This window comes from Camelus bactrianus, chromosome 2 (assembly GCF_048773025.1).
Source record: "Camelus bactrianus isolate YW-2024 breed Bactrian camel chromosome 2, ASM4877302v1, whole genome shotgun sequence".
NCBI classification, from domain to species: domain Eukaryota; kingdom Metazoa; phylum Chordata; class Mammalia; order Artiodactyla; family Camelidae; genus Camelus; species Camelus bactrianus.
In genome coordinates, this window is record NC_133540.1 from 92593086 (window position 1) to 92617498 (window position 24413).

A 24413-nucleotide genomic window follows, 5' to 3' on the forward strand; every position below is an offset into this window, starting at 1 on the left:
AGACAAGCAAGAAATTAAAATTATTTTTTCCAAGACAATCCAGTCAAATGCATCTACTCCCTTCTCTCTTGGATGGACCCATTTCTTAATACCTCACTGTACCGGCCGTGGAGGGAGAAGTCATCTCTCTCTACCGGGGGTACCATCTCCATCGGAGTCTCCCTCATTGCAAGGTTGCTCTTCTAGGCACCTGAAGGCAACTTGGAGCTCTGACTCAGGCAAGAGCTCATATTTCAACTTGACAAGTAGGATAGTGTTCAGTACTTTCAAAAAACTCATAAACCTTTTGTGATTAATGGAGGAAAAGAGGTAAGAGAGTGGAAACTTCAGGAAAGATGACTCTGTTTCTTTGAAAAATCGATTGTCTTCAAAATTTTATGTTTCCAGATAAGTTCATAAATGACTTCTCTCCCTAACCAACCCTCACCTCCACTCCAAGGAAAACCATCCTTTCAAATTTAAGTCAAATGACCTAGAACTAGGTAAGATTCTAATTCCTACACATCTAAGACACTTCCAATTTGAGAAATTCTCAATGCGTATCTCATCAAGCCAAAAATGCTCCTGATAGGTCCCTATGATGTGCTCAGAATGGTACGGAATGCTGCAGAAGGGAATTAGAGTTATTTATCATTCCTTCTCTCAGAGAGATGAAGATGTCATGAATATTTCAGTGAAAAAAACTAAGAAAACAGAAGACGCAGGTAGCAGGGAAACCTGCCATGTATTTCTGAAGCCTCACACATGGGATTCTGGCCACACTGCTCTCTGGAAAGCTCTTAACACACATAAAGTCAATGCTGTGTGGTTCTCAAAATGGCCCAAATAATTAGTTTACATATGGGTTTATTTCAAATCAGAAAATCACTCCAGGAGAACTTCTTAATTACCAGTACTTTTGGACATCCTAGAAATTAAAGACATGATCTAAAATTTAAAATTTTAATGTGTTCTTCTGTTTTTACTATATATAGTGCTATGTAAAAATTTTCAAAGATTTCTTTATTTTTGCTTAGGAAAGAGAAATTAAAAGGCAGAAATTGACCAAAGGATGAGTTACCTGCATTAAAAACTTCAGTGATTTCTCCTCACCATTTTTTCTGGTAATAATGGGAGCATTTTACTATACTATCTAGGCACTTTTGCCTTCATGAGCCTTTCCTCCACAAAATTTTTTAAAATTGTATTTTATGATGATACTTACATAAAGACAAATATGTTAATATTACATATTAAAACATTTTTTGACCTAAAAGTTCACTTTCTTCGGATCTTAAAAGAACTTGAAATATTTTCATGGGCTCTTGAATGTCTTGTGGGTCCTGGCACAGGGAGATGCAGCACTAAGCGAGATGTCAGGGATGTTATCAACGTGGAATTGGCTGAAATACCTGACAGTACCCAAGAACCCTGGGAAGGATGACTTCTGCCATGAAATCCTCAGAACCTCTTGAAAATGAATGGAAATGTTAGCTTGGACTAAGCAAGGATTCAGAAGAAAGCCACTTCCACTTTGCAATGAACCCAAATAAAACTAAACTCTAGGAAGCGAGGAAGAATGCATTGTTGTTTAATGAGTTCAGAGTTTCAGTTTGGGAAGATAAAAAAGGTCTAAGATGGCTGAGGGTGATGGTTGCACAACAGTGTGAACGTGCTTAATGTCAGTGAACTCTACATTCTAAGTAAGCACAACTTTTACTGTGGTTACCACGATAAAAGGAACAACGTGTAGACACAATGTGATTTCCAGAGTGAAAATAGAGAGAGAGAAGGAGCTAACAGTAGTCACTATTGTGTGGTAGGATGGGTGGTCGACTCTTCTCTATTGCTCTATGTATTTTTCATGTTTTCTGTAGTAAGCACACAATATTTTAAATCATACAAGATGATTTTGTGTGTTTGTGTTTCTATTTTTAAAGAATAGGTGAAGACACCAAGATTTACTCAAAGGAAACACAGCCATCCATTAATTTATTCAATAATTATTCATTGCAGGCCAACCCCGTGTCAGGCATTATGCTAGTTGCTGGGGATACAGTGGCAAACAAGACCGAGAGCTGCTATTCTCATATGATTTATAGTCTCACAATATAGATGAACAAGTAAACAGGCAATTCCAAAACAATGCTATGAGAACATACAAAGGGGATCCTAACCCAGACTTTGCCCTGGGAGAAGGAAGTGATTAGAAGTTTTCCAGGGGAAATGTCATCCCTGTTAGACATGCAAAAGGAATAAATCTTATCCAGATCAAAGATAGTGAGGTGGGATTGAAGACAGTATTCCAGGTGCAAGGAACAGTCTGTGCAAGGACCAGAGGTAGAAGGGAATATGGCACCACTGAAGAGCTGACGGTATGGCTACAGCCTAGAGACTGGGGGCAGAGAGTTGCCAGGAGCAGATAGACTGGAGAGGCAAGCAGGACTGTATCATGGAGGGCTTGTCAGCCACCATGTCCAGGAGTTCCAACTTTATATGAGGGCAATGGGGAGCCATGGAAGGATTTAAAGCAGTGGAGGGACCTCACCAGACTTTTATTTTAGAAAAGAATCTCTGGCTGCAGTATAAATAACTGAGTAGAAGGACCAAGACTGTGGTCATGTTAATGTAGACAGTTAATATGATGGGCTGAGGCAAGGAAACAACAGTGGGGATGAAGAGAGGCGGATAAATTCAAGACACACGGGGAGATAGAAATTCTGGATTTGGTGTTTAATTGGATGCTGGAGAACGGTCAAGGATTACCCTGGGAAGCATCCTGGAAGATGGTATTATCATTTGCTGAGATGAAGACTGGGTCATAGATTGGAGACAGGGATGAAGGCAAGGGCAGGGTCCAGTGTTGTAGAATTTCGGGTGCCACTGGAACACCAGAAGACATGTACACCAGGCTCTTGGCCATGTGTGTCTGGAGCTCAGAAGACTCATATAGGCGAAGTGTAGAATGGAGGGTCCTCTCAGTCTAGAAGGCAGTGATTAGTTACCCTCTAACCCACAGTACCGAGATGCGGCCCTAAAGCTGACACGGAACTTCCTCAGAGTCACTCCGGGCTGGCCTTGTTCCACTGCTTTTGGTCAGGCACTGATTCTGGTCCTTGGCATTTTGATTGTGTTTGGTGACAGAGGAAGCTCATTTAGATTTGAGTAGCTGGTATCTGTATGCAATTGAGAAGGGAGAGGCTGGTGCTCTCTGGGAAATGAAGGGAAAACGAGCAGCAGGGAGCAGCTGTGGTACCCCAGGATGTGTGTGTGTGCACGGCCTGGGTCAGATGCCCGAGGACCAGAGTCTGGTTCCCACCTCGGGTCACTCTCGAACACATCACCCTGCTTTTATTTTCTTCATAGCACTTCACTTACCTCTGGAATTAGCTTCCAGATTTGTTTCCTTGGTTAACCGTCTCTCCCAGCGCTCATCCCTGGGGTAAACTCTATGAAAGCAGGGACTTTCTGTCTGGCTCATCAGACTCTCCTCAGCACCCAGGTAAGTGCCTGCACACAGCTGGTGCTTAATAAGTGAATGAACAATTGAGTTCAGGTTGGTGAAAGGGCCAAGTGGGGCCAAATACTGTTCTCTGAACATAATTAAATCCCAGTGCTATGACTCTTGCCAAGTAAAGGAAATCACATGTTTTGAAGTGTTGGTATTAAGGACCCTTTTGTTTCTCTTCTTTACAATGGAATATTTTCTTATTTTTAGAATACAATATTGATGCCCTCTGACAAAAACTGGATTTAAAACAGCTGCAAACTTGTCATAAAGACAAAATTGATCAAAGGTAGAGTATTTCTATCATACACAGAAAAAGAAAGGGGTGAAGTGGTGTGTGCTAGGAAGCTGGCTCTCTGGAGGGGGGAAAGGTGTTCTGTTTTTTGCATTTGCCAATTTCCATGGTGTAAATATACATACCAGGGCTGATTTCAAAATACCGGTGTTGATGTCACTGAATATGGAATTGGGTAGAGATGTACACATTTCACAAGCTGGTGCAAGCTGGTTCTAGTACAACACTGAGGGAAGATAATTAAAAATTGTGGGTATGAAGAAACTGAGAGACTGTGTATTCAAGTGGATTTGAAGTCGTCTAGGATGATGGTGGGATGTGGGAGTGGAGAACAAACTGAGATCAGTGCCAAACGTCAATCAATAAGGAGGAGTGAGTAAGAGGGGGCAGAGGGTAGTGACAAGGAGCACAGGAGCAGAGTCAGACGTGGAGACAGTGACCTCACCCTGGACCAGAACAGTCATCTCTAATCTCAGGTTATGCAGACTGAAGGTTTTGGACACTTTGCATAGATTATCTCACTTAATCCCCAAACAACCTAATAATCATGAGATGCCATTATTATCCTCATTTTATAGATAAGGAGTTGGGGCAAAAGGATGCTCGGTGATTTGCCCAGGGTGATATGCCAATGGGGATTTGAACTACTGGAGTTCAACCCTGTGGGCAGTTGTCTAGAAGCAGCCCTGGGGGACGGGACAGGGTTGCAGTGTGGGAGAACGCTCAGCTTCTACTCCAAAGTAGCCCCGTCTACTTCTCCACTGGCGTCCTCAGAGAAGAGTTTTAGCTAGGGCACAGAGTGGCAGGAGTATTCTCGGAGGAGGATGGAGAAGCATTACCATGCAGAGGGTTCGGGCTGCACAATGAAAGGTTTGAGAGGGAAGAGAACACTGAGCATGGCTCAGTCAGGGCAGAGCCCTTCTCAGGAGTCAGAAAATGTGAGTTTATGTCTTGTGATCGTTCTCGGTTCTCCATGTCTCTGACTGTGGTTATTTCTCTTAGCAACAGGCTCACAGAGGGCCTGAGGTTATTTCCAACATCAGTTATCAAAACGCGTGCTTCACGTTGTTAGTAAGTGCTTTTCCAAATATGAAAAGCAACTTTGTCAGTGAAGATGCAGGAATCTTATGATTGAAAGTTATTAATAATAAATATCTATCGAATTGCAAAAAGGGCTGGACTTTGCTGAAATAAAATAAGCAAATCTTTGGGAAAAGCAGCACAGCTGCATGATTAATGCAGCCTCTGCGTTGCACCCCTGTTTTTGCTCTGTAGGACTTATGATCTGCACCCCTGACTCAGCGCTCTGATTTTTGCCTTGAATTGGTGAACTGTGCTTGTATACGTGACTTGGTTGAAATGTGGACTGCGCTGCCAAGCCGGTAACTCAGGTGGTTAGCCCTTGAAATGTGGCTCGTCTGAATTGAGATGTGCTGTGAGTATAAAATACACACCAAGTTCTGAAGACTTGGTTCGACAAGGAGTGTAAAATATCTCATTAATATATTTGTAGTGATTATACTGAATGATGATAATTTGGATATTTTATGTTAAATAAAATACATTACTAAAGTTAATTTTGTTTGTTTCTTTTTACCTTTTTTAAACATAGCTATTAGAAAAATTAAAACTACATTATGTAGTTTGCCCATAAGGCTCATATTCTGTTTCTACCAAGTCACGCTGGTCTCGGCTCTCCCACCTTTGAGGGTGGGAGCCTCTTCAGAGCTCAGCCCACAGTCAGGCTTAGGAAGTTTCTGATTGGGCTGTTGGTGAGTTACCTCTGGGAAGAAGGCAAACTGAAAAGATGCTCCTTTCGGAGTCTAGATTGCTGTCACTGGCATTTAAGTTCTCTCCATGTTCTCGAATTGCAAATGTGAAAAAAAGAAAAACACCACCATATCTGGTTGCCGTCATGGGAAACCAGATCTCTGCCATCTGATTTTATTTGCTTAGGCTTCTCTGAAATACTGTAGAGGTGTGGGCCCTGATTCTCCTACTCCAAGGTCAGTGCTTCTTTTCATTACATCATTCCTCTCAGTTTATTTCGGGACAGACTTTTCTCCCATCCCTACTCTGCTGCTTTTAAAAAATGTAAACTGCTTTATTTTCTTTTTGTGCACTCTCACCTCTGCAAAATTAGCATCTGCTAATCAAACTACTCCACGTCATGGCTGGCTGACCATAGGCAAATCGCTGAATCTCCCTAAGCCTGGATCTCTTCATTAAAAAAAAAAAAATGGGGACAATAATAGTATTAACCTCACAGTTTTGCAGCCAAGACTAAATTAGTACCTAGGCGGTGCTTAGAACAGGGCCTGGCCCCTGACGACGGCTCAGTTAGTGTCGGCTAGCTTATGATCCTCTCCTTAGTACCTCAGCTTTCACCTGCTCAGATCTTGCCATCTTTGCCCAAGCAGCTTCACTTTTGAGGAACTGAAATACAACTGTGCCCATCTCACCCCCCTCGCTCCTGTGACAGATGGTAAGTCCCGTGCTGTTGTTTGAGATGGAAGCTAAATGTTTTGTCTTCTGAGATGGCCAGGTCACTTTAGGCACTGTGCCAACTGTCCTGGGGAGATGGACCCTCAGACTCTTAATTCAGAAGCTCGGTCTTAGATGAGAAGGGGAGGGAGCTCCAGTCTTTAAGGTCTCAGCTGGGAATAGTGTGTCTGTGCCTGCAGATGCCTCTGGGGAGCAGGCAAGGAAGACAGCTGGGAAGGGACCTGGAATGGTCAGGAGCCAGCCCTGGAAAGAAGCCTGCATGAACAGGAATGCACTATGTTTTGCAAACCAAAAAAACCAAAAAACCAAAAAAACAGTTTTGTTTATTACATGCTATGCTCTTTTGGTTTTCATCCTCCTCCAGCCTTTAACAAAAAGGTGGAGGCTGGGAGAGTTGGTGGGAGGGAGGCGAGAAAGAGTGCTATGGGAACGTAAGAGACATGTTTAAGAAGAGACAAAGTTATTACCCTGGTTAAATTGCAAACTGGAGGTTCCCAGTGTGTGTGCGGCGGTGGGTAGAGGGGTGGGGGTGCTAGTGAGTTGGTTAGCTTGACTTCAGGGTGATCAGGCCTGAACCTCAAAAGTCATACTGTAGGTATTTTCTTTTGGACCTATTTCTCCAGGAAGGGATCGCCAGCTGTTCTTCCTTGGGGAGGAGCAGGGTATATACTCTGGCTACTGCAGCATAAAAGGACTTAGTTCTCATATTTTAGTAAATGGTCATTCAATTAATCTTTCTGTTTGCAGTAAGACACTTCACACTCTCTCTTCCCCTATCACTGCCCTCCATCCCATCCTAAGCTAGGCCTGGGGTCCTCAGATATGGCACCTTGTAGTTCAGTGTTTCTCCAGAGTAATCTTTCTGTCTCCCAACCAACTGCTGCCTGGTATCAGCTCACTATCCCCAAGGGGAAGGACAAAAAGTGAGACCGCTGTCTCACCAGGAAATTCCTTCTCTCTTACCACATGGGGAAAGATAGAGGTTAACTATTTCTGCATGAAAAACACAGACAACTGATGAATGCCTAGCAAATATTCACCAATTTCCAGGAATAAGCAATTAACTTAAATTTTGAGCATTGTCCAGCACTGTGCTAAGTACTTCTCATTAAATGCTCATACAGTCCTACAAGATGGTTTTAGAAGTCCCATTCTGCAGGGAAAGAAATCAAGGCTTTGAGTTGTCAAGCAGCCTCTAAAAACTAAGCCACCCAGTTTTGGCAGAGTTGGGAACCAAGGGTGGTCTGGCTGCAAGTTTCATAACCATGAAACTGTCTGCTTTTATTTGCATCATGAATGACTGAACTGAGCAATGGCAGCTGAAAGTGTGGGCACAGGAAGGACAGCCTGCAGGTGTTTGGCAATGACAGAATTCCCAGTTGTCTGGGTTGGCTGAGGTGTGGCGGTCTCTGGAGGCTCTCGTGACCCAGATGAGTGGCCTAGATGACCTGGGTCGGTCCTGCAGCTCCCTATCTTGGGATCAGCCTGCACTCACAGGCAGGGGCCAGTGAATCTGCACTAAGTTCAGTTTTTCTCAGGTAAGAAAAAAATTACAGCTTATAAAGCAGTGCCACCTTTTACAGCCTTATCTGGAAGAGACAGCTTTTTAAGGCTCTGAAGTCACTGCAGTAGTGTCCTGGGTCTCATGGATGTGATATTAAAAACATTTTTAAAGAGTGTAATATGGGAAATCTCTGTACCTTGTGCTCAGTATTGCCATGAACCTAAAACTGCTCTTTAAAAGTTAATTTTAATTTGACACAACATTGTAAAATGACTATAACTCAATAAAAAATGTTTTTTAAAAGTTTTCTTAAAAATTGTATATATATAATTATATTAATTATATATATTTATATATATATATATATATATATATATGGAATAAATAAGCTTATTCTCCTTTGAGGCTTTTTCCGTCTATCTTTTTTTGTTGTTGTTGTAACTTTCCTAACAGAGTTTAGGAGACTGAAGCCTGGTGCACAATGTTACTGTCCTGCGCTGCCCAGCAAATCCAGGCGTTCACAGCCCTCCAAGCCAAGACCCCTCCTTCTGGCGAGTTGCTGGGGCAGGTGGGACTTTCTTTCTTCAACTTCGCCCTATTACCGAGCCCTTAGTTGGCGCTCAGGCAACACTTGCTGAATGAATGAAGGCGAGAAAGAGCGGTTTAAGGGCGGCTGCAGGGGGGCGGGGTGGGGCGGATGGAGAAAGAAAGAGAAAGAGAAAGAGAAAGAGAAAGAGAAAGAGAAGAGAGAGAGAGAGAGAGAGAGAGAGAGAGAGAGAGAGAGAGAGAGAGAGAGAGAGAGAGAGAGAGAGAGAGAGAGAGAGAGAGAGAGAGATTTAAAAAAGGGGAGAGGCACTGGGGACTGGCATGGATGGCAGGAGGGCAGGAGAGGGGACAGGCACCCGCAGGCCGGCACTTACCCCAGGAAGGTGAGGAACCGCGGGTCCGTGGCCAGGTTGGCGTCGATGGTGAAGGACAAGAACGCGGGACTCACCAGGTGCACCGGCCGCTCGGTGGAGAAGTCCAGCTCCACGACGTCCTCAGCTGGCGCGGGTCCCGCCAGGGCGCCCGGGGAGCAGGGACCGAGCGGCCCCAGGAGCAGCAGCAGCGGCGGCGGCAGCAGAGGCAGCCGTGGCTTCCTGCGCAGCAGCATCTCGGGCGCACCCGGTTGTCCCACTCGCGAGCGGCCGCGCAGCGACAGTCGAGACCTCGCGCATTTCCTCCTGGCCGGCCACGGCGTCCTTTTCTCCTTTCCTCCACTCTCTCACTCCTCCTCACCCCTCCCACAGCGCCCTGTATCCCTCCCACTCTTGCCCGGCATCCCTCCCACTGCTCCCTCTCCTCCCCGCTCCGCCTCCCGCCACTTCCTTGCATGCTTTCCCCTCGGTGGCGGTCACGTCCACTTACGAAATCACCCACACCCATTTGAAGGGTGCAGACATGGCCAGGATCCAAGCGCCCAGGAGGCCTGGGAAGGGAGGCCCGGGGAGGGAGGCCTGGGAGGAGCGCCGGGCATCCTGGATCCGGCTTCCTGAAGCTTACTGTCCAGTGAGCCCTGGTGAGGACGCCAGCAGTTCCCTCTTCCAGGTCCCCGCCGGTGGCGCCAGGTCTTCTGACCCTCAACTAAAACCTCCAGTGAGCATTCATCGCTTCCCCTCCTCATCTGGTTTCGGAACACTTGCCTGTCACTTGAGCCTGCCAAAAGCTGATTAACCATGTGTTCTCTGGCCAGAGAGCTGTTTCCCAGACATCTTACTTTGGCCTGAAAAAAAAAACAAAAAAAACAAAAAAACAAAAACTGACCTGGGCAATAGCTAACCTACAGCTAGAAAGAGGTCAACTCCAAAATTTCTTATCAGTTTCTCATGAAAACAATATTTAGCACAGCTTTAAAGTATTAGATCCTCCAACATCTGAAACCCAGGACATGAAGCCTTTATACAAGTGAGGGGTAATAACCATCCCTTGAATTTGGAGCCTTTGCCAAATTTCCCCTCTGTACATTTATGTTTAGCTGTTGGCCAAACTTCTCTTCAGTTTTCCTTTGATGCCTACATTGATATGTAATTATAACAAGCACCATGCACTTAGGGCTCACTATATGCCTGATACCACAAGGGGTGCTCTGCCTGTATTGGCTTTCATTCCCACAACACTGATACGTGGGTATTATCCTCACTTTACATGTGAGAACCCAAACTCTGAGACACTGACTTGTTCAAGTGTTAGAATCAGGATGGGAAGGCAGTTACACAACCCAGAGCAGATGGGCAGCCTGTCTCAGCTGAAATGTAACTTCCTCAAAGAAGCTTTGCCTGAATCTCCAGACAGCTGAATTCCCCCATGACACACACTCTTACAGCATCCTGAACTTGCTAGAACTTACCACATTGTTAGTATTGTATTGCTCCATGTTGGCCTCACCTGCTCGGTTATAAACTCTGTGGAAGCAGAGATGGGGTTTGCCTTGTTTGCTGCACTCACCGAAGCTCACGGCTCTATGCTTGGCACTTAATAGGAATCCAATGAATGTTGAGTAAGCAAACAACACCAAAACCCTTAGAATTTTCTGCTTAGATTGCACCACCACTAAAGCAATAAATAAAAATGGATTGTTTTGAAATTTATATCTAATTTGCGTAGATCTGTCTATTCTTGAGCAATTAAAAAGTTAAATGTATATTTAATCAGGGAAGGTTACAGTTTGGAGATTTTATGTGTATGTATCAGTTACTATTTTGTAACCTGAATCAGGTTTATAACCTACAATTGTACATAAGAAAAAAATTCACATATAAACACCAAGCTCCCAGGAGATCATATGGCAGCAGATATGGAGGTGGAAGAACAGATGCCTGGGTTCTTTTTCTGCCTTTGTCATAACATTGCTCCTATATCCCACCCCACCCCACTCATGCTCCTGTTGTCTTGGGGCAGAAGTCACACCACTTTCTCTGGAATACTTGGGTGATTTAAAAATTTGATCTTTGCAAGTTTTCTAGACAGTGAGTCCTTGTGACATTCTGAGATGTGGGCCAGTGTGGTCCACATGCAAGTTACTAATATGGGAACTGGGCAAACATAAATGAGGAAGTGAAGAAAAACGACTTGCATAAATGATGGTCGATGATCTGTTGGTTGAGATCAAATGAGTTCCTGGCTCCTGGATCCAAGTTAGTTTGATCCCCTACACCAGGTAAGAGTGAAGAACATAAGATAATATGCAGGCACATAGGAGAGAGGAATACACGGTAATATTAATAGAGCTTGTCATTTCAGAGACACTTTATAATTAGACAACTTATATTTTTACGGCAAGTTCCAGCTTATACACATCCCAGCTAGAGCCCTTCTACATGCACCCCAGCCCTGCAATGTGGAAGGGTGTGGAAACTTGTGCCAGTTTTCCAACTTTCCAGAGCCTCAGTTTCCTCACTTGGAAACTGGGTGTAATAATGCATATTTCACAGTGCTTCTTTTGAGGCTCAATTAACCTAATATATGTAACACATCTAGCTCCATAAGCAATATGAAATATATGTTCAACAGGTGAGTTATTATTATGTTATCATTATTATTACTCATTTAATCTTCACAATAATCTTGTAATTTAGACTCGGCTTTTTGATTCCAAGTTCAGCATTTTTCCACTCTATCACCCAGATTTGGTGACTCACAAATTATGTGACGATAATGATTTAGAACTAAAAAATCTTCAAATGAACGGGGGACCAGTTCATGTGAATCATTTAATAATTATGAAGTGGTATCATTTCCACGTGGCTTTTGGGTTGATTTTCAGTAGTGGCATTGGGTTTTTAGGGACTCACAGAAGGTTTACCAGGTCAACAAATATAAACACTTCTAAAACAAAAGCTGATTTCAGGGCATCTTCAGAAAATAATAATCTTTTCACCTGTCTGTCTAGAAAATTAAGATTTTCCTAATGTAAAAATCCCTAAGAGAATGTAGTTGGGTGTAGCCATTATGAAAAACAGTATGGAGATTCCTTAAAAAACCAAAAATAGACTTACCATATGATCCAGCAATTCCACTCCTGGGCATATATCCTGAGGGAACTCTAATTCGGAAAGATACATGCACCCCAATATTCTTAGCAGCACTGTATACAATAGTCAAGACATGGAAACAACCTAAATGTCCATGGAAAGATGACTGCATAAAGAAGCTATGGTATATTTATACAATGGAATATTATTCAGCTATAAAAAAGAATAAAATAATGCCATTTGCAGCAACATGGATGGACCTAGAGATCATCATTCTAAGTGAAGTAAGCCAGAAAGAGAAAGAAAAACACCATATAATATCATTCATATGTGGAATCTAAAAAAAGAAAAAAACACTAATGAACTCATCTACAAAACAGAAGCAGACTCACAGACATAATAAACAATCTTATGGTTACCAGGGGGAAAAGGGGTGGGAAGGGATAAATTGGGAGTTTTGTTGTGTTTTGTTTTTTATCTATTTTATATATAGTTCTTAGTATTTGCAAACCTCAAATTCCTTCTATATATCATAGGGAACTATATTCAATACTTGCAGTAACCTATAATTTAAAAAAATAAATAAAAGTCACACAAAAGTAAAGTTGCAGGTGTGGCAGTTGCTCCAAAGATGATCGTGTTGCTGAACACGTATATATTGGAGGATCTCCGCTATGCACTCTCCAAATTCCTGACTTTCAGAATCCATGAACATAATAAAATTGTTCTTGATTTGTATCACAAAGTTTGGGATAATCTGTTACACAGCAATAGATAAATGTAACAGAGATACTTCATGCTATTTATTTACTTTTGTGTATATTTGAAATTGTCCATAATAAAAAGTTTTTAAAAGGTTTTATGGACACTTAAAAAAAGAATACTAAAAATACACCATCAGGTTGTCTATAAAGCAAGGTGCAATGAGGGATTTTACAATGGTTTTAGCTCTCTGGGGACAGAATTCTCCTTACAGCATGGTTAATGTTCAGACTCCCTGATCATATTCATACAGCCTGTGAGGAAGTCAGAGACTGTCTAGATGAGTTTTCTTGTATTAAATTGGAGAGAAGAGTGTATGGTGAGAGAGCTGGTAGGGGAGACTCCAATGTCCAGAGTGAAAGGGTCAAATTAGGGTAAATTACAGCTTCTAGGTAGATTTCTTTATTTTGTGTGCAGAGAAGAAGCCAAACCCTTATTTCTTCTTCATGGATATTGGGATTGTAAAATAAAATTCTTATTTTATGGCAAAACAAGAAAAATTTAAGCATATAAAGTTTTCTCTGTCCTTTGGCCTCCTTTCTCCCTGCTACTGTGCATTGTGTATCTGCATGATGCCTCGAGCAAACCTCCCCATCAGCAGAAATACCTGCTCAGCCATGAAGAGCAACAGTCTCCTGGCATCAACAAGACAACTCCTTAAAAGATAACATTCCTTCTTGATCCTGTATGGGGTCACGATGAACTTAGATCTGGATTTTGTAAACTGTCAATGATAATGTCATTTAATGTACAGCCCTCTGTCTCAAAAAACTTATTTAGCTGTGCCTTGACTTCTAAGAGCTTTCTAAGATGTTCTTCCCGGGTTATAATCCTCAAATCTGGCTCAAACAAAATTTTCCACTTCTTTCTTAGATTGACTATTAATTTTTCATCGACAGGATTATGGCCAATCTTTTCCTTCATCATTGATTAATTTCCCAGGAATCCTGCACAACAGGCTGGTCAACCAAGTTACAGACCTTTGTATCTCCCTTTCCTTCTTTTTGTTACCTGTGCTTCGTGAGGGAGTAGGTGTTCTCTTTTTCCAAAATGGAAATAACTTTATTTCTGTTTCTAAAATGATTTCAAGTTCTTTAAAAAAAAAAACTGGTGTATGTAGAAGAAGTTCAAATGTCTTTTAGTGAATAAATGTAAACAAATGTGGTATATACATACAATGAAATATCATTGTCTTAAAAAAGAAGGAAATCCTGTCATATGCTACAACAGAGATGAGCCTTGGGGATATTATGCTAAGTAAATAAGCCAATCACCAAAAAAAAAAAAAGACTCCACTTACATGAGTTTCCTAGACTAGTCAGCTTCATAGACACAGGAAGTAGAATGGCAGCTGCCAGTGACTGGGGGTTAGGGGTGTGAGGAGTTGTTGTCTAATGAGTATAGAGTTTCAAGTTTGCAAGATGTAAAAGATCTGGAGATCTGGTTTGTAGCAATGTGAACACACTTAGCTCTACTGGGTTGTATACTTGAAGAGGTTGAGATGGTGAATTTTATCTTATGTGTTTTTTACTGCAATAAAAATGTTTTAGGGGGAAGGCAGAGCTCAGTGGTAGAGTGTGCGCTTAGCATGCACGAGATCCTGGGTTCAATCCCCAGTACCTCCATTAAAATAAATGAACAAACCTAATTAACTCCCTACCCTAAAATAATTAATTAATTGAAAAATTAAAAAGTGAAAGAATGTTGAAAAAATGTTTTAAATTAATATATTAAGAAAAGGAATAAAGAAAATAAATATTATTATCGTATAGCCTAGAAATAATTAGCATTAATTGACATGCATCCTTCTATACATTTTCCCCATGGTTATACACACACACATTTATTTTAATTAAATATGGGATTACAGCATACTCAGCTAACAATAAAGAGGATACCTTTCATTCAATAAATATGTTTTCATGCTCCACTTCAGTGGCAGCAGAGTTTTCTGCCTTATCAGGTGTTTGGCAGAATAAAACTTTGGCAGTGGTTCTCATAGTTTTTGGTCTTGGGACCCTTTTACACAATTAAAAATTATTGGCATCCCAAGTAATTTTTTGTGGGTTATATCTGTGATATTTAAAAGTACTAGATATTAAAACTGAGAAATTTAAAGGATTTATTTATTTAAAAATGACTATAATAAACACACTTAATACCAATGTAAATATCACTATTGTGAAAAATAAGTCTATTTTCTAAAACAAAACAATTAGTAAGAAGGATGGCATTGTTTTCTATTTCTGCAAATCCTTTCCTGTCTGGCTTAATAGAAGACTGCTGGATTCTTATCTCATCTTCTGCAATCAGTCTGTTACAACATCATCTACTGAGCTTCTGGAAAACTGTACTGTTCTTTCAAGAGAAAATGAAAATGAAAAGAGCAAATAACATCTTACTATTATTATGAAAAGAACTTTGACCTTGCAGATCCCCTTCAAGAATGTCCAGGACCCTTTGTGGACTGTGGACCACATTTTAAGAACTGCTGTTTTATATATATTATTATATGTCCTTTTCAAAAACTTTTCTTTAAATTTCAGCTTTATTGAGGTATAATTGACAAAACTGTATGATATTTAAAGTGCACATCATGGTGATTTGATATATGTATGCATTGTGAAAGAATTCCTCTCCTAGTTAATTATCTCTCACTTCACAAATTATTTTGTGTGTGTGTGTGTGTGTGTGTGTGTGTGTGTGAGAGAGAGAGAGAGAGAGAGAACATTTAAATTCTACTCTCTAAGTAAATTTCCAGTACATAATACAATGTTATCAACTATAGTCTTGTTTTATATTAGATCCTCAGACTTTATTTATCGTATAGTTGAAAGTTTGTACACTTTTACCAACCTATGTTTTTATTTTGTTTTTTTTTTTTCTTTCTAGTCTTCCCTATAGAACAAATACCCAGCCAGGCTCATTTCCTCAGGGGAGGAATGTGACAAAGCCAAAAAAAAAAAAGGTGTTTATTTCCAAAAGCCTAAACCTAAATTCGTTAAGGAGATTCTGTGAGGTGAATCAGAGGTAACATGTCACCATATAACATGTTGCATCAAAGGTTTATAGCATCTATTTATCACCTATCATCAATTTATATTTTGTTTTTTATTTTTTAAAAGGGTCTTTGATATATGTTGGTAGAATAAACCAACCAATAAACTTAAAGTTGTGTAAATTGGTCATTTTTTTTCTATTATTTTATCGTAAAAGTTGCAAATATATGGAAAAGTTGAAAGACTCATACAGTGAATACCCATAGAGTAACCACTTAAATTCTACAATTAACATTTTGCTGTTTATTCTAACCATATCTCTATCCTATCCATCAATCCATTATATTTTTAACTGAGATACAATTCTCATATCATAAATACATCCTTCAGTTGTTTTTGATATATTCACAAGGATGTGCAACCATTACTATTTAATTCTAGAACATTTTCATCACCCCAAAAAGAAATCCTATAGCCATTAAGCAGTCACTCTACATTGCCATCTACTTCTTGTCTCTATGGATTTGCCTATTCTGGGCATTTCATACAAAAAGAATCATACAATGCGTAGCCTTTTGTGTCTGGCTTTTTCTTCCATGTTGTGGTATGACTCAATACATTGTTCCTTTTTATGACTGAATAATACTCCATTGTATGGATATACCACCTGTATTTGTCCATCTATTGGTTGACAGACATTTGTGTTTTTTCAATTTTTGGCTATTATATATAATGCTTCTGTGAACATTCATGCACAAGTTTTTGTGTGGACATGTTTTCAATTCTCTTGGGTAGATATGTATAATAATATATATCTATTATATATATTAGGAGTGGAATTGCTGAGTCATATGATAACTCTACATTTAACATTTTAAAAAATGTTTTTCCATGATGACTCTACCATATTACATTCCCACCAGCAATACATGAGGGTTCTAATTTCTCCACATTCTTGCAAACACTTATTATTGTCTGTCTTTTTTATTACAGTTATTCTAGTTGGTGTGAAGTGATACTTTATTGTGGTTTTGACTTGCATTTCTCTAAAGAAAAAGGATGCTGAACATATTTTCGTGTTCTTATTAGCCATTTGTATATTTTCTTTGGAGAAATGACTATTTAAATCCTCTGCCCATCATCTTATTTTTTTGATATTGCAATGTAAGCCACAGAAAGTGTTACTCTTAAAGACTTCAACATGCATGTTACCACCTATAGTTCAATGTTTGTTTGTGGTTCTTTCTGTTTTGGGGTAAAATTTACATACAGTGTGTTAAAAACAAGACAACAGGCCCAAAATGAAGTCACTTATGCTAAGTTTCATGTTGCTAAACAGACAGATACAGTTTCAGCATATCCTAGAAATGGAATCTTAAATCAGTCAGTCAGGAATCACTGGATCAGCACTAGTTAAATAATCAGCCTGAGAGACACTTGCCATCCCCTAAAGCAAAGTGACCTTGCAGTAACCAACCTGCTTTTTTGCCAAGTATAACTTCTTTGTTCCTGCTCCCTTCTGCCTATAGAAGTCTCTCATTTGGTACAGCTCCTCAGAGTTCTTTTCTATCTGCCAGATGGCACTCTGCCTGATTCATGAATCATTGAATAAAGCCAGTAAGATCTTTAAAATTTACTCCATTGAATTTTGTTTTTTAACAAGTAAAATGCACAAATCCTATGTGTAACATTGGATGAGTTTTGACAAATGTGTGAACCCAAAACTCTATCACTCCAGAAAGTTCCTTCAAACTCTTTCCCAATAAATCCCTGTTCCCATCCCCAAAGGCGAAACTGTTCAGAATTTTTTCACCATATATTAGTTTAGCCTGCTGCAAAACAAAACAAAACAAAACAAACAAACAAAAAACTACTACTAGCACCATATATTATATACTCTTGTGTAATACTCTCACTCAGCATAATGTTTTTTGAATTAATTCACACTGTTGTATCAGAATTCATTCTTTTTTCTTTCCTCAGTAGTTTTCATTGTATGAATATATCACAGCTTGTTTATCTATTTTTCTATCGATGGGCATTTTAGATTGTTGCCAATTTTGGGATATTATGAATAAAGCTGCTTAGAACATTCTTATCTGTCTTTTTATGGATATACATTTTCATTTCTCTAGAGTAAATAGCCAGGAGTGGAATTGCTGGGTCATAGGGTCGTTATGAAACTGCCCCAAATTTTTCCCCAGTGACTGTAACATTTCACACTCTTATAAACAATGAATGGGAGTCCTGGTTGTTCCACACCTTCACCGACATTCACTGTTGTCAGTTTTAACAATCATAGCCATTATATGCCCAAATAGGGCGTATACTTCTGTCTCACTGTGGTTTCAATTTTCATTGCTCTGATGACTAATGAGGTTCTTTATGTGCTTAATTTGCCATCTGAACAACTTCCTTTATGAAATGACTGTCCAAAATGTTGTTAACTGTATATAGCATTTGAACATACGTAAGAGTCATATGCCCTTCAAGATAGTAAAAATAAAAAAAGAATGCAAAATTCTGAGAATTCAGGAACTTAAATACCTGAAGAGCCAGAGAAATACAAGATGCACTGGCATGAGGGGCCCCATCTAGATGGGGTGTCAGAACCCTGTAGACTGATTTTAAGAATTATGGCCTGATAGATAGAACTCACACCCAGGAAAGTAAAGGGGGCTAAGTGGCCAGGGTCACATTATGACTTTTTTTTTTTCTTCTTCTTTTTTTTTTTTTGGTCACATTATGACTTTGATAGGCCCTGGGTATTTTTGCCTTTGAGGTAAAAAAATATTAAAAATTGTATTTTACTACTGCATTAATATAAAGATGAATACACTCCAAGCTTGATTTGGTATTATATATTCGCTACTGTGAATATTATATTAATATTTTTCTTCTGATTTTAAAAGAAATTAGAATATATTCATGGGAACCTAAAAGTATCATAGGTCCCAGACAGTGTGCCACTCTGCTTAATGGAAAAGTCAGCCCTGTTATTCACCACCCCTGCTTAAATGATGGCATAAAAACTGTAACGACTATAGAAGGGAGGGGAACCAAGGTCAAGGTTGTGAGAAAAGCTGACCGGGCTGAAAATTCTGGTTGTTCTGCAACCTTTCAAGCCTCTGAGAAGGTAATTCCCAAAGAGTGTGGAATGACATCATCTTTTCCTTGGTGGGTGAGCATCTCTCAACCTCAGAAAGCATTAAGGATGGGAGTGTTTAGGGAAAATACACCTATACATGAATGTCTTTGGGCTAAAGAAACTGTGCATATTTGATATTTAGATATTTAAGAGAATTTGGCCTATTTTCATAATATTTTTGGGTTGATATTTCTCAGTTAAATGTCTAACTGAGAAATTGATTCAGCTCCTGATTTTAAGTTGAGTTGTTATAAGTTTAATTTATTAGATTTTAACGTACCTAAGAATATGGGAGGGTTTTATTGGTTTTATTTGTTTAAGCAGTACTCGAAGGGTAAATCAAATATGTTAAAAGTATAAATGTCATTGGAAATATTTAAGGGAACTCCTTTTAAAAATCTACCTTTAAGGTGAATGTTAAAATTGCCTAGATTTATAAAGAGAATTATATTTTAAAAACTGTGACTTCTTCAAAGATTAAGAAATAATCAGGTTTTAAATAATGGAAATACTCATTTTTAGAAATAAAATAACTTTCTGTGCTTAGAAACTACCCATGAGGACATTAAACAAAAATTGTGTTGATAGTCTATACTCCCACAGTGGAGGAACCTTGCTTTAGAGAAGTGGTGAGAGCAGGTTGTATAGAGAGGGGGTGCCAGGAACCCAGTGAGGACAGGGGCCTGCTCCTCCTTCCAGACCTCCTATTTGCCTTCTTGGGACTCTTCCCCAAGCTCAGGCATGTACCTATGGAAGCTCATGCCCTAGATCCTGACAGCCCAATGTCAAAGCCCTGTGTCAATCAATTTGCTATGGTCATCTTCCTACAAAGCACACTTCAAATCTTCACATCAGTACCTGAGCTCTCAAATATGACTTACACTTTTGCCCAGATTCTGTTTTGCATTATTTATCTGGCTATTTATTCCACCCAGATTCTTCTTGGTATTCCCTGGGTGCAAATTAGAGCTTTTAGAAACAGCTTCAAATTTTTCAGTCACTAGTGTCTTATTTACCCTCACTAACCAGAACAATAATTCCTTAAATGGTGCCCTGGTGGCCTAAATAAATGGATGTCCCTTCCAAATGGCCTAATTTGCATGCCGAGCATGATTTAGCCACCCAGCAACATCTAGGATTCTATTTTTAATTATCTCATTAGTTAACTTTCTAGTTACTTTGATAACTATTCTCAGAGTAGCCATGTCATACTGCTTGTATAAGGGAAATACTAAAGCCACAGAGTTAATGTGGGTTATTTTAAGTTGCTGCAAGTGATTACACATTCATATACAAAGAGTATAATTTTTAAAATGTGGAGCATGGATACTCCTATATGCAGGCAGTTTAAGAGTTATATCAATTTCACACTAAAGTTACAAAATCTTTGTTCCCTGGGATATTGTCAGGCATATACTACGGCGTGTTTGCTTACTCCCATCTGTCCACAAAGTTGATTCTGTGCAGTGAATTCCTACTCTGTGATGCCCATGCTTTCCTGCCACAGTTGATTGACCGACCAGGGATGGAACTGCAATCTGAACTTAGTCATTCCTTTCTGGGAAATTAAGACTTAGAGATCTGGGAGGGTGACCCCTGGTCTGCAAGTGGGAGGCCCTCTGAACAGGGATCTGAAGCTACTGCTGTGGGGCAGCCGTCCTGTACCACACACCTGCAGAGCCTAAGGGGCCTGTCTGCAGAGAGGCGCTGAGACAGACACAGAGACAGAGAGATGAGACAGAGAAGTAGATGTGCTGAGAAAGCAAAGGTAGATACACCTTAGATAGCCTGGGAGAGAGACAGAGCAGCTATCTGAGAGCTTTCTGGTTCCTGGTTCCATGTTTTGTGAACCTGACGGCACATCCTGTCCTTGGAATCTATGGAGTGACCTTGCATTTTATAATAAACCCTCTTATTCAGTTTATGTTTACTTTGCTTGTGTTTCTCTTACTTGTAACCCAAAGAACTTTAATTTTTTTTAAAATGGAGGTTCTGGGGATTGAACCCATGACCTTGTGCATGCTAAGCATATGCTGTACTGCTGAGTTATACACCCCCACGAAAAGCATGCGGGTGAGTTTTTTTTTTTTTTTCTAGTTTCGTTTTTTTTGGGGGGGTGTAGGTAATTAGATTTTTTTTTAATGGAGGACTGGGGATTGAATCCACGACCTTGATCAAACGCTGTACCACTGAACTATCCTCCACTCTGCCCCCCAAGAACTTTGACTAAGAACAAAAGGACACTTACTAGCTAGTAGTCACAGAATCTGAATTTTTTTTTTAATTGAACTTATTTAGGAGAAAACTAATGCAATCTTGAATGAAAGAGGTGCCGTGGTCGAAACAGTTTTATCAGATTCTACTGTGTTAGGATTTTCATTCCCAGCTAAAAGCAAATAAAGCACACGGTAAGCTCAACCTAAAACACCCAAGTGAACATGCACAGAAATAAGCACATTGGCATTTTTCCCTTGATTTCCTCAGAAACGTTTACTTTCCAGTGGAGATGTGTGAGTTCTGTAAAATAGCTCAGTTCAGATCTTTTAACAGACATTTGATAGGCATGTGATAGACAGACTGTGCCAGTACTGGGGACACAAGAGGAATAAGATCGGTCCCTTGCCTCTAGAGGAGTGTCCTACACACAGGGAACGTCAGTAAGTGTAAGTTCCCTCCCTCCCCCTTCTCTGCTGTCGGCTCTATGGGGAGGTGGAGCGAGATCACCAGGATCAGCTGGCTGATCAGGTCTAGACAGGCCACCCTCCTTGAGTCTTATCTACAGAAAAGCCCTGAGCAGGACACCTGGGTTCCAGGCTGGACTTGGCCACAACTGACACAGCTCTGTGCAGCCTTCTCCTAAGCCAGTTTTCCTGTTCATTTCCACAACTGTAAATGGGCAATGGGAGACTGAAAGGGCTCCCGTGGGTGGATCGCTCAGGATTCAGTTGTGGGAAACAGATACCACTTCACATATCCTATGCAGAAAGGGATTTCTGAAAAGATAATTAAGCACTTACAAAATTGCTGCAGGGACTAGGCTGGGCCTCTGCTATGAGTCTCAAAAACGTATTGCAGGACTGGCCCACCTGCTGTAGAAAACCCCTGGGCGGTTCTTGCCAGAGGAAGACAGCTTCACAGCAGGAAGATGGCCTTCACCTCGCTTCTGCCTGCGAAATAACAACAACAAAGATTATAATTAAGCTAACATCGATTGAAACTAACCATGTGCCAGGCTAAGGAATTTATATAATTTAACTCACTTCGTTCTCATAACAACCCTATGAGGTAGATGCTATCATTATTTCTTGTTTTACAGACAAGGAACAGGAGGTAAAGAGAGAGCAAGAATCATTACCATGTATAAAATAGATAAATAACAAGGACCTACTGTGTAGCACAGGAAACTATGTTCAAGTTCCTGTCATAACATATAATGGAAAAGAATCTGAAAACAAAAAAACGTATATTTCTGTATATGTATAACTGAATCACTTTACTGTACACCTGAAACTAACATTGCAAATCAACTTCACTTAAAAAATTTTTTTAAGTCTCTAATAAATAATTACAACTGCATTAAAAAAGACAATCTGGCAGTTTTCAGTCTATCCCATTTATATTTATGAATATAATAAAAATTGATCCTAAACCTGTCACAAAAGAGAGAGAGAGAGAGTAAGCACCTCCGGGTCACGCAGGTAGTAAGGAGCTCCAGAGGTGTGCCTGCGTCTTATGGTGTCTTCTGCTTCATGTCTAGGACCCTCGCTGCAAGGCAGTCTGGGAAGCAAAGCGTGGTTTTGGTTTTCCCACCTCTGCAGCTTTCAAGGGCAAACAAGGGAGTCAGGATGCCCTTGCATGGCTGTGCACCGTATCCATCCCTGTGAGACGGGGCTGACCACGGCAAAAGCGCTTCAGCAACAGATGCAAATAGATTCAATGCACCTAATCTGCTTTGTCATCTGTTCCCCTAAGATTAGCTCGCCACAGAACCCTATCAAAGCAATACAGACAGCTTTGAGGTTGCGTCTGACACACATTCCTGTTTGAAGAAGGCTTCAATTAGTTTATTGCTTGTGCTTATTTCACTGATAAAAAAAACTACAACTTTAAGTTTGGGGTTTCAGATTTACTCATTTTTGGCAACAGATGAAGTGTTTTTCTCTAAAAACAAGCAGACCAACTCGAAATAATGATTACAAGCTCATTGGGTGTCAGCAATTCTTCATTTTTTAAGGACCCAACTCAAATGTCATCTCTTTCATAAGAATTTCCATTCTGGCTTTGGGTACTTTAGTTTATGAACTGCATTCTCTTCTGTAAAAGATCTGCATACGTCTCCATTTGTTTGCTAGGGCTGTCGTGAAGAAGTCCCACAGACTGGGTGGCTTAAACACAGAAATGTATTTTCTCACTGTCCTGGAGGTTAGAAGTCTGAGGTCAAGGTGTTGACAGGCTGGTTTCTACGGAGGCTTCTCTCCTTGGCTTGTGGACGGCCGTCTTCGCCCTGTGTCTTCAGGTGGTCCTGGATTGAGAGCCATCCTAACAGCCTCATTTTACCTTAGCTACCTCTTTAAAGGCCCCATCTCCAAATACAGTCATATTCTGAGGTACTGGGTGGTTGGGGCTTCAACATATGAGTTTAGGGGAACACAATTCATCCCATAACAAATCCTTTGCCAACTAAATTATTTTGCCCCCAGAATTTCTCATAACAAATACACTTTTCCCGAATCTAACTTTATTTTAACATACAAGTTAAAAATTTTTTAATGTAGTCAATTAGCCCATTTTTCCTTTAATTCTTCAATTACAGCTTCTTAATTTTTGTTCTATTTATATAAGTTAAAGTACCTTGAGCTTATTTTGGTGATACTCAAATGAGAACCTAAATCATTTTTGTTTCTCTAAATTTTTTTATTTCTCTAAATTTTAAATTAATTATCTCAACATCACCTTCTGAATATGCTTTTCTTTATTCATTTGATATGTGATGATGTGTCCTTTATAAAGTTGTATTTTTTCTGTAACTCTTGCTTTGCCCGCAAGACCCATGTAGGTTCAGACCATCACCAGCATGAATGGTAAAACATTTCTTTATGTTTTCACTTGGGTCGTCCCTCAGTCTGCCTGGAGGTGGCGTAGGGTGCTCACTTGCAAATCTACTTCCCTCTTTGCTCTGGTCTCCTCTGGTGTCCTCCAGATTCTTTCTTTTTTCTTTTTTCTTTTTTTTTTTTACTGAGGTGTAGTTGATTTACAATGTTGTTAGTTACTGATGTACAGCAAAGTGATTCAGATATATATATATATAATGTATTTTGATTCTTTTCCATTATAGGTTATTACAAGGTATTGAATATAGTTCCCTGTGCTAGACAGTAGGGCCTTGTTGTTTATCTATTTTATATACAGTAGTGTGTATCTGCTAATCCTAAACTCCTGGCTTATCCCTCCCTCCCTCCCTCCCACTTTGGTAACAGTAAGTTTGTTTTCTATGTCTGTGAGTCTGCTTCTGTTTTGTAAATAAGTTCACTTGTATTTTTTTTTTAGATTCCACATAAAAGGATATCATATGATAATTTCAGACTCCATTTGGCTTCACTCCTAGCTTTGGGGGCTGATGAAATCATTTGCCCTTTGCATCTGAGACAGGTAAGGTATATTTTTCTCATCATCCTGGAGGACAATGGATCCTTACATCTTTCA

At 40.1% G+C, this 24413-nt stretch overlaps 2 protein-coding genes and 1 long non-coding RNA gene across 4 annotated transcripts in view; 1 reads left to right on the plus strand and 2 right to left on the minus strand.

Moving 5' to 3' along the window:
- The window catches only part of LOC141573928 (uncharacterized), a 38200-nt gene extending 32841 nt beyond the window's left edge, over positions 1-5359 (plus strand). Inside the window, exons 3-4 of the long non-coding RNA XR_012500389.1 lie at positions 3698-3776; positions 5058-5359. This is a non-coding gene — a long non-coding RNA (uncharacterized LOC141573928). The remainder of the gene's footprint in view (positions 1-3697; positions 3777-5057) is intronic.
- Positions 1-9115, minus strand: part of HPSE (heparanase) — a 31193-nt gene extending 22078 nt beyond the window's left edge. The window contains exon 1 of one of the 2 annotated variants that reach the window (XM_074346424.1): positions 8712-9115. In XM_074346424.1, coding sequence (XP_074202525.1) covers positions 8712-8944 — 233 coding nt within the window. In that variant the 5' untranslated portion in view covers positions 8945-9115. Of the gene's footprint in view, positions 1-92; positions 3692-8711 lie in introns of those variants that run through there. The other variant, XM_074346428.1, reaches the window with a different exon arrangement.
- Positions 9116-21753: 12638 nt separating this feature from the next.
- HELQ (helicase, POLQ like) overlaps positions 21754-24413 on the minus strand; it is a 49698-nt gene continuing 47038 nt past the window's right edge. Inside the window, exon 20 of the mRNA XM_074346460.1 lies at positions 21754-21877. Coding sequence (XP_074202561.1) covers positions 21769-21877 — 109 coding nt within the window. The 3' untranslated portion in view covers positions 21754-21768. The remainder of the gene's footprint in view (positions 21878-24413) is intronic.